General features: G+C 40.9%; 1 protein-coding gene across 1 annotated transcript in view; it reads left to right on the top strand.

Annotated features, from left to right (window-relative positions):
- The first annotated feature begins 315 nt into the window (after nucleotides 1-315).
- LOC108787236 (solute carrier family 23 member 1-like) overlaps nucleotides 316-9,743 on the top strand; it is a 141,981-nt gene continuing 132,553 nt past the window's right edge. The window contains exon 1 of the mRNA XM_018556733.1: nucleotides 316-498. Coding sequence (XP_018412235.1) covers nucleotides 433-498 — 66 coding nt within the window. The 5' untranslated portion in view covers nucleotides 316-432. The remainder of the gene's footprint in view (nucleotides 499-9,743) is intronic.

Genomic DNA, 9,743 nt, shown 5'->3' with positions numbered 1-9,743 from the left:
CACATCCTAACCAGCATTTGTATTCCACTTACTTCCAAAGCTATAGATTCCAGAAAGGACAAGCATAACACAAATTGTTAATATAGTGTCAGCAATGATAATTGTAGTTGATATATAGATATATAAATTACATTACATCTGTTGCAAAATAATGATAAATCCTGCTTTGAGAGGTGGAAAAAAAACTTTGCTGAGCAATTAAATGACTTGCATGCTCCTGATAAACATTAGCCAAAACAGGACAAATAAGTATAGGAAAGAAAAAAACAAAACTAATGTTCAGGACAAATTACGCATGACAAGGAGAAGACACTGTTAATAATTAAGGGATTGAAGCTTCTTCCATACTTGATTTTGGTCTTGCATTGGGTATGGAAATTGTACTTTAGAGATGAATGTTAGCTGTTTATTTTAGTACTCAGTGCCTAGAAAATGACTTCCCATGGCAAAAATAAAACCGAGGATATGGAAATGAGTAACAAGAGTCTGATGGCTGAGGTAAGATGGTTTTAAATGTTTAAAATTAAATTGTTTGACATTTGAGTTCAGAAGTAAAATGTAACTAATGTGCAAATCCCTGTGGTTTAATTTATCAATTCTTTTCAATATGGAGAAAAAGAAATCATGTTTATATTAACTTCATTCTTTCCTTTTTATCAAATAACTTTTTTTGTGAGGGTATTTATTATATTTACATTTTTTGATAAGCAACAAAAAAACTCCCAAAAACTTTTCTTTGGACATGTGTGATGACTTGCATTTTCAGCATTTGTATTTTAGATTGTGGTATTATAAAAAAAAATTCTAGGGCAACTGAACTGTTGATAGGACAAAATATCAATTTATATATTGTATATTTATCAAAATATATTGTAACTGACAGATGTGCCTACATTTTTCATAATAAAACAAAACTATTTGCTGTTTGTATGGTATTATTAATAATGCTCTTTTTCTTTTCTTTTATTTCTATTATTTATTGCATAATGTTTTTGATTATTCGTGTTTCACTATTGATTCTTTGCTCATAGTTGGAAAATCCTCCTATAATACAAATTTACTGTATATTATCCTACTATTTTATATATTATCAATGAAATCATGCATTTGTCTGAATAGTAAGAATTAATGGAAGCATTTGATAATCGTCTAGCATGCTGAAAAATGTCATCATCTGAATGTTGAGGTCACTGACGCTGTGTGTGTAAATGTAAAAAAATATATTTTAATATACGGTAATCCTTTCACTGTTCAGTCATTTGCATGGATCTTTTCTGGCAGTTTTAGCATTTAAAATATTTTGGTGGTTTTGAGAAAGGACAAATACTTAACAATCAGTTTATTTATGCCCAGACTTAGTGAACGTCAAGTCCGAACAGATCATAATGAACATTGGATAAAATACTTCTGGGGCATCTTGTGTTAGGGTCACCATACTCTGCTTGACAATGTGACTGTCATTTTAAATCTATCCTTAGTAGCAATGAACAAATTTTAAAGCCCCATTATAGTGTCAAGTTTAACAAACTCAGGGGTCTATTCACAAAGCTGCCAGAAGGGGACCTGATGGAGAACTGCAGGTCCCCCTCTGCTGATTGTCAGCTGCAGTGGGCGAGTGCAATAGCTAGTTTGTTATTGGCTATTGCAAAGTGAAATAGCCAATAGGAATCAAGCTATGCATTCCTATACAGAAAAAAAACAGATCCCAAGGAAAGGTTTATTCTGCTCGATCGAGCAGAGTAAACCTTTCCAGGAGAAAGTGTTTCTCTCCTGGGTGGCCGGGAGCCGTATTAGACTCCCAGAGCGTCCGGGAGAGTAATGACAGATCAGGGTCCCTGGTTACCAGGTAACCAGGGACGCCATCTGTCATTACACACTGAGAACACGGAGAGGCCGATGTGATATCATAGCGACCCCGCTGGGTTCTTAGTGTGTAATGACAGATGGCATCCCTCGTTACCTGGTAACCAGGGACGCTGATCTCTCTGCAAGTGGCTGGAGCCAGCCATGAGATGACGGCTGGCTCCGCCCAGCTGATAGAAGCAGGCTGTCGGCTGGCCAATCGCCGGCCGTTCGGCCAGCTTTGGCTTTCACCTTCGGGAGCTGTATGGGTTATAGTGAATTGCCCGAACAGCAGCCCTTCAGTTCTACTGAACCGAAGGGGTCCTGGGGCCGAAGCTAGCCGAAGGATCAGCTGAAGCTACAGCTAGATCCTTCGGCAGCTTAGTGAATAGACCCCTTAGTGTCCATATACACATTTTTTTAACCCCTTGCCGTCCTCCCATCGAAAAAATATGGGTGGGCGGCGGTCACTTCCCGGCAGGTGTACATACATTTACATGTTTTTTTTTTAGTTCACCGGAGCAGGATCCCACGGGGAATGTGAACAGCCATTACCAGCTGTTATATACAAGTGTTCGGCTGGCTCTACAGGCTGATTGCTTGTATAACCACGCACAGTGCCTCCCCCTCCGCCCCCGCTGTCGTGTCCCCCTCTGCTGCTGCTGCCGGTTATCCCGCTATCCTCCCTGCAGTGCCCGGGACCGAGAACACCGGTTGGCTCTTTGTACAGAGAAGGAGGAGAAATCAGCATTCCCCACGCTGATCTCTCCTCCTCTCTCTAAATGTCTATTACTTCACTTCCGCCTTCCGCCTTTAGCTGTCATTTGCCTGGGTGCTATTGCCAGAGAAGAAGCTGGTGAAGCAGATCTCTCCTTCATCAGCTTCTTAGAGACCCCTGATATCTCCCTAAAGAGGACCTGTCATTGTATTTTGGCTATCACATAGGGGGCTGGTTAGCCCCCCCCTATGTGATAGCAATCAAGTTAAGTGTAAAAAAAAAAAAAGTTTAAACAACAAAAGAAAGTCTCATATTAAGAAAAATAAAAAACAAAAAATGTTTTAAGTCCCCCGCTCCCGCGGGGGTACTTAAAAACGTAAATACGAGTTGGGTGTGCTTACATGCTAAAACAACGATTATGCCACAAATGTTACATATCGCCGTGAACACTGCAGTGAGGCCATTAATCACTGATAACACAAAACTGATCAGCGGTGAAAGCTTTTAAAGTGTAGCCTATGGCCATTTTTAGGCATGGTAGTAATTTTAAAGCTTGACATGTTTGGTGTCTATTTACCTGATGTAAAACAGTAGAAAGGCATCATGGCACACTCACAAACCAGCATGTAAAACAACTTGTCTCACCACTGAGGTTAATAACAGAGGTTTGGATACAAGTCTTCTGCAGAAAATGTGAAAGCCGCACTGCCGCGCCAAGGCACCTCTTATAGTGCGGTCCTAACTCTAAACTATAAGAGTCTCCATCTTGGAGCACATGGGGGCAGAAGATTTCAAATTGGGTGCAGGTTTGTCAGGAGGAAGACCAGCCTCCTTAAAAGCACAGAAACACACAAGGGATCCCGGATACCTGATGTGACCCCGTCTTTTATATTTTACCAAAAAATTGAGTGATAAGTTGTGCTGATAAGTGTTTTATAACATAATGTAGGGAAAACAGGCTTTTTTTCAAAATGTTCTGTACTTTTTTCGTTATATAGTAAAAAAAAAAAACCCCAGTGGTGATTAAATACCACCAAAAGAAAGCTCTATCTTTCCCAAAAAATTGTATAAAATTAATTTCAGTACAGCGTTTCATGACGGAATAAATGTCAGCCAAATTTCTGCAGCGCTGAATACTGAAAAATTGCCTGGCCAGGAAGGGGGCTTAACACCCCGGTCAGTACGTGGTTAATTATCTTACTTTTGTTTGTTTTTGAAGTGAGCCTTAATATCAGACCAATATTTAGCTTCACCACAGCAGGCTGAAGATAAAGCACACCAGTCTACCTCCAATGGTCCTACATGCCACCTGCGTTGTCACAACTATCCCTCTCAAATCAGCAATCAGTGTGGCTATGACAAGGTAAGAGACATGTTGGGCCACTGGAGACTGATCACTGCTGGAAAGCTGAATGGGCTGATGCTGAGACTTAAATAAGAAACAAATACAGATAAGACATTTAAAACCTTATGCATTTATGCACACTTAAGCAGGGTATACATGTGTCTGTTTTTTCCTTCAAACCACGGACTGAACGAAAAAAAAAGAACAGATTACTCCATCAACACTTACAAGTGAAACCCCCTTTGTAGTCTGCTATTGGCCAAACGGTTTTTGCAGTTTTTGGCTGCTAGTTCCATTCGGCTAAGAATTTTTCTAACATGCTCCTTAGATCAGCTGATTGAAGGAAGCCGGGTGGAAGGGTGCTGAAAGCGATATCCCATGATGCGAACCACATGTGCCGGGCCTAGGATTGTCTGATTTGCTAAACTTGACACTAATTTGCTTATTGATACTAAGAATATCCTAAGAGTGACAGTCACATTACTTACAACTATAAGGCTGAACAGGGGTCTTGCTAGCATTGCAACTGATCTGGGGGCAACCTTGGCCCCTTAAGTAGAACAGTGATGCGACTTGCATAGTGTGTCACTGTAAATAGTGCATGTGGCCAAACTGTGCTAACAGTGGGAGGGGGTTAAAGGGTTATTGTTATATAAAACTTAAGCCTACTCACTGTATACATGCTACACATGTGCCACAGTCAATTTACCCACAAAATATGTTTTAATTACTATGCCACAAGTTAAAGTCCCACAGACACATATAAACAGCCGCACAATCATTAAAAAAAATGAAACTCTTCTATTAAGTATGTTTTTCTGCACACAAGACTAACAGGGTTATTCACAAAAGGGTGATGAGTTTGGAGAAGACAGGAGAAGTGAACAATCTAGGCCAACATAGCTGATTTGGAAAAATTCTCCAATTCAACTCACTTTCCAGTTCAGCTATGTTGTCCTAGATTGTTCACTTCTCCTCCCAGCTCCAAACTCTTCACCCTTTTGTGAATAACCCTGTTAGACTGAGAGCTACCAATTTTTCGTAGTTTAACTTAAAGAAGTACTTCATTAAAGTAGTTGAGAACTACCTTGAAACCTGGAACTTCAAAAATGAACACTTTGATCAGGTATATATACTGTGCAAAATAGCATAAAGAGTAAAAAATGCGCAAAGCACATGGGACAAGAGTATGTAAGGCACAGAATGCAGGGATCAGAGTACATAATGCACAAAGTGCAAGGGTTAGAAGTAAGAAACAATACACACACAGCACAGAGGACATAAGTACAAAATGCACAAAGCACAGAGTACAGGGGTCAGGTGTACATAACATACAAAGTACAGTGGTCAAGAGTACATAACATAATACACAGAATGCAGGGGTCAGGAATACACATTTTACAGAGCACAAGGGACAGGAGTACAAAATGCACAAAACACAGGGGACAGGAGTATGTAACACAGAGAGTGCAGGTGGAAGGAGTACAATGCACAGAGGTCAAGAGTATGAAAGGCACAGAGGTCAGGAGAATGCAATGCACAAATTGCAGGAGTCAGGGGTTCCTAATGCACACAGCACAGGGGCTAGGAGTAATGCACAGAGTTCAGGGATCATGAGTAAGTAGAAAAAATGGCAAGAGTAACTAACGCACAGAGCGCAAGAGTCAGACAATTCCTTCCACAAATAAATATTCTCTCCTCCTCCCAATACAATCCCCAGGACAAAACTTCCGCCCAGCACTAATTCCCCCCTCTCTCTGAAATGTGCCCATGTGGGCATTGCTTTTCCTCTATTGGTGAGTGCCCCTAGGTCCTATCTGTATTTTTTCTTTAATACAGTATGTGTCCCTATCAACTGCTAGTACCTGTCCCCACCTGCCAAGCTGTCTGCCACCTGTCACACCTTTAACACTCTAAGGAGTTTTCGAGCACTTGCCTTGGCTCTATGAAACAGGTCTAACAGGTGGCACTTGGGGCAGCAGGTGGGGACAGAAGCTAGCAGCTGCTGAGGCACACAAATTAAAGCAAACAAGTATGGGAAGTTGCTGTATCGAGATCTGGGGCTTTCACCAGCAAATGCAGGGCACATGTGCAATGCCAATTACGCTGTGTATGGTCATCCTGACACAATGCAACCTTCTTTTCTGTTGCCCCTGAAGTATTATATCCAATATCCACTATTCGGACCTGAGTTGGGGTTTACTAAAACTGGGCTTTAACTGATTTGACCTACCAGCAGCCTAGCAAATCAAAAGTGTTTTGCCATGGATGGCCTGATAGAAGCAGTGGCGTCACAAGTGGGGTGCGGCCCGCACCCGGGTGACACCATTGGAGTGGTGACACCAAAATTACTGACAGTCATTTTGGTGTCACCCCGTCTAAAAAGTCAGGCACTCGGCCATAGACTGAGAGCCCAACAGTGTCAGCAGAGTGGAGGGGACCCGGCGGCATACCTCATCCCGCCAGATGAACGTCCCCTCCTCTCTCTGCGGGCGTCCATCAATAAGATGGTCACCGGCAGGCGTCAATTAGTGTCAGGCTTCTCACAATGTGCTGAGAAGGAACATGCTGGCAGGAAGAATGTTAGATGAATGACCTCATCAGCCCCTTGCTGCTTCATCACTGACTGGTCACAAGTTGGGGTCAGAGAGGTTACCTAGCTGTGTTGCTTCTCTACAGCAGAGAGAATGTCACCTGTGTATTTCAGGCTAAACACGTTTTTGAAAATTTGTATTAAAATGATCTGATGCCGTAATTGTACTTCTCATTGAAAAAGAGCAGCAATATGCTTCTTGATATCGAAAACGGCAGGAGCAGCTTCTCAACATTTCCCAGAGTTTTATTAAAATCTGAAAATGTATTGAAAAATGAATATTATTATACAAGATTTATATAGCGCCCTGTCTGTGAGGGCTTACAATCTAAAAGGGAGGGGCTAGTGATACATGAGGAGGTAGCTGTGTGGTCAGGAATTGTTTGAGAATGTGATGGTTAGGTTGAGGTGCGATAGGCTTCCCTGAAGAGATGAGTGTGTAGGGATCGCCTAAAGGCAGTCAGAGTGGGAGATAGACGGACAGGTTGGGGTAAAGAGTTCCAGAGGATGGGAGAGACTCTAGAGTACTTCTGGAGGTGAATATGGGAGGAGTTGACAAGGGAGCTGGAAAGCAGGAGTTCTTGGGAGGAGCGGAGAGGATGGTTAGGGTGATATTTTGAGACAATGTTTGAGATATATCGGGGGGCAGAGTTGTGGACGGCTTTATAAGTGATTGTTAACATTTTGAATTTTATCCTTTGGGCGAGTGGAAGCCAGTGCAGGGATTGGCAGAGGGGGGTTGCAGACATTAATCATATAGTTGACCATGTATGTTGCGATCTTACTTTACAATTTCTTCCAACAACTATGTAGTACAGGGGCCTGTCTAATTGGAAATTGAATTTTTAGGTAAAACAGTTTGGGATAAATCTAAAAGACATTGTACAAAGATCGTTCCATCAGATTGTAATATGTATGGTCAGCTTTAGAAACACAATAGTCAATCACGGTAAGGATGGCAAAAAAACACTAGAAAAGTTCTGGATGAAAAATACAGTTAAGTACATAATTTTGTTCTTATAACAGAAGTTATTTCTAGTTAAACAAAATCAAGGTTTTATACTAGGGATGCACCGATACCAAGTACAGTACTCAGTACAAGTACAGATACTTTTCCAGCTCCAAGACTAGACTAGAGAAAAATTCTAAAGTTAGGAGGCAGCTGTCATTTGTAAGGAGCACACGGAGCTCCTGGGATTTGTACATCTCTGTTTTAATGTATGATTTTCTTTTTTATAAATATAAATAAAGGGATGCACTGATACCAGTTTTGCGAGTACAATTGATACTTGCCCAAGTACTTACAAGTACCAGTACTGATACATTTTTGTTTATTGACAGTTTTTTTTAAAACAATACAGACTAATGTCTGTAACCCTGGTAGTTCTCATGAAAATGCCAAGTATCGGCATTGGTACTCGAAAAGTATCGGTGCATCCCTAGTTTTTACCTCAATCAAGGCTAGTGAGAAGACCCATGCAAATAATTTCTTTACTCCCCCATGCTTTTAGAGCGTCTTATAAAAAAAGAATCATAGCTTATATAGCATTTACAGAGCACTAAGTATATGATAACTAATGAAAGGACCAAGTGTAATCATAGTATACCTATAGAATGTAGCTAATCTATTACAACTGCAATGGTGACATCTTGAGGCTGAAAGAGATTATATCATACAGAGGAGTGACAACCATGATGATACTGTTACTGCAGCTGAACTGTTTGAAAACCTCTGCTAAAACAATACATAAAAATTAACTTTATTGCATCTGAAATCATTTATAATCAATGATCACCTGTACCTTATGAGTTGCTCTTTTTTTGGTTGGATGTATAAACTTAAAAATGTAAAAACTTAAAAAGCAGTTGACAAAAAGGTTGAACCAGTAAATTTCTGTAAAATAAAACTGAACTCCAGGTATGAAACATCTTTACCCTTGCAGTAGGTCCCCTCCCCAACTGTTCATTTTGCCTTCCTATTCCTTCTCTGGCAGCTGGTGCTCTCCTCTGCTGTCCAATGCTCCAAAATGTGGGTAGGCCTTGGTATCCTCCTAAACAATGTAGGATGGCTGGGCAGAGAGCTGTGACCCGCTGGTCAGTGAAGGGAACAGGCTTCCAGAGGCCAGTCATACAAAGAGGAGAAAAACAGCAGGATTGAGGAATAGGATAAGGAAAACACCTTATTCATCATCCTGTAAGCAAAATAGGCAGTTAACCGTTACAGTAGATGGAGTTCAGCTATAAGGCTCCATTCAGACAGGAACTTTTAGGATTCCTGCAGCAAGAACCTATGAATTCCTGTGGCAGGAATCCCAGGTGTCCCAATTCAGATGCAGCTGCTGAGCCAGGTTGACAGCGACCGCATCTGTCAGCGGCAGTCCGCATGTAATTGTACATTGTACAATTACATGTGGTTTGGGATAAAAGATTGTCACTGGACACATCTATCCTGCATCCAGCGACAATCATAATTTCCAAACCGCATGTAATTGTACGATGTACAATAACATGTGGACTTCTTCTAACAGATGCCCTCTCATTTACTTAATTTGGCCAACAGCTGCATTGGAATGGGACACCTGGGATACCTGAAGCAGGAATTTTGCAACATACTGAGCTTTGGGTCACGGGAGGATGCTAGTTTGTGTTCTCCCATGTCCCTTAGGAGAACTATGGGGAAAAACACTTACCACATAGTTCTCCTTTAAGTGTCTCTTGCCAACCTACTGTGTGCTTAATAGTGTCCTTTCCACTCAAACTTAGGAAGTATACCACAAGCTCCAGTTCTTCCACATTGTCATTGTTAGCACCTCTGGGTTAACACGCTATAACTTCACCTGATAGACCATTTTATCCTTTTAAGCCTCAAGACATGAGCACAGGTTGAAAAGTAATATAGCCATCCCTGCTTGAAGATGTCATTTAGATGAACAATTGTTACTGTCCTTCCTTCCTCTCAGTGCTCCCAGTATCCTAGTCTGTCAGGAAATTAAATAAAAGTGAAAAATGTATTTCATTGAAAAAAAAAAAAAAAAACAAGTTAAGAAAAGGTGATATGTGGCTGAAATTAATTTCCCATAGCAAGGGATGAAGCAGTGTTAAAGCCAAGGTCACAGTGGTGGGAACCAAGGGCATATCAACAATAGCCATAGCTGATTGTGCAACTGATATAGAACCCAAAACCACAGGGGATAATTTGCATTTAACAAATACATCTGGGTAATATGTTTTATATATATATATAT

This window comes from Nanorana parkeri, unplaced genomic scaffold (genome assembly GCF_000935625.1).
Source record: "Nanorana parkeri isolate BGI_ZX_2015 unplaced genomic scaffold, ASM93562v1 scaffold250, whole genome shotgun sequence".
Classification (NCBI taxonomy): domain Eukaryota; kingdom Metazoa; phylum Chordata; class Amphibia; order Anura; family Dicroglossidae; genus Nanorana; species Nanorana parkeri.
This window is presented reverse-complemented; position numbering and strand designations above follow the sequence as displayed.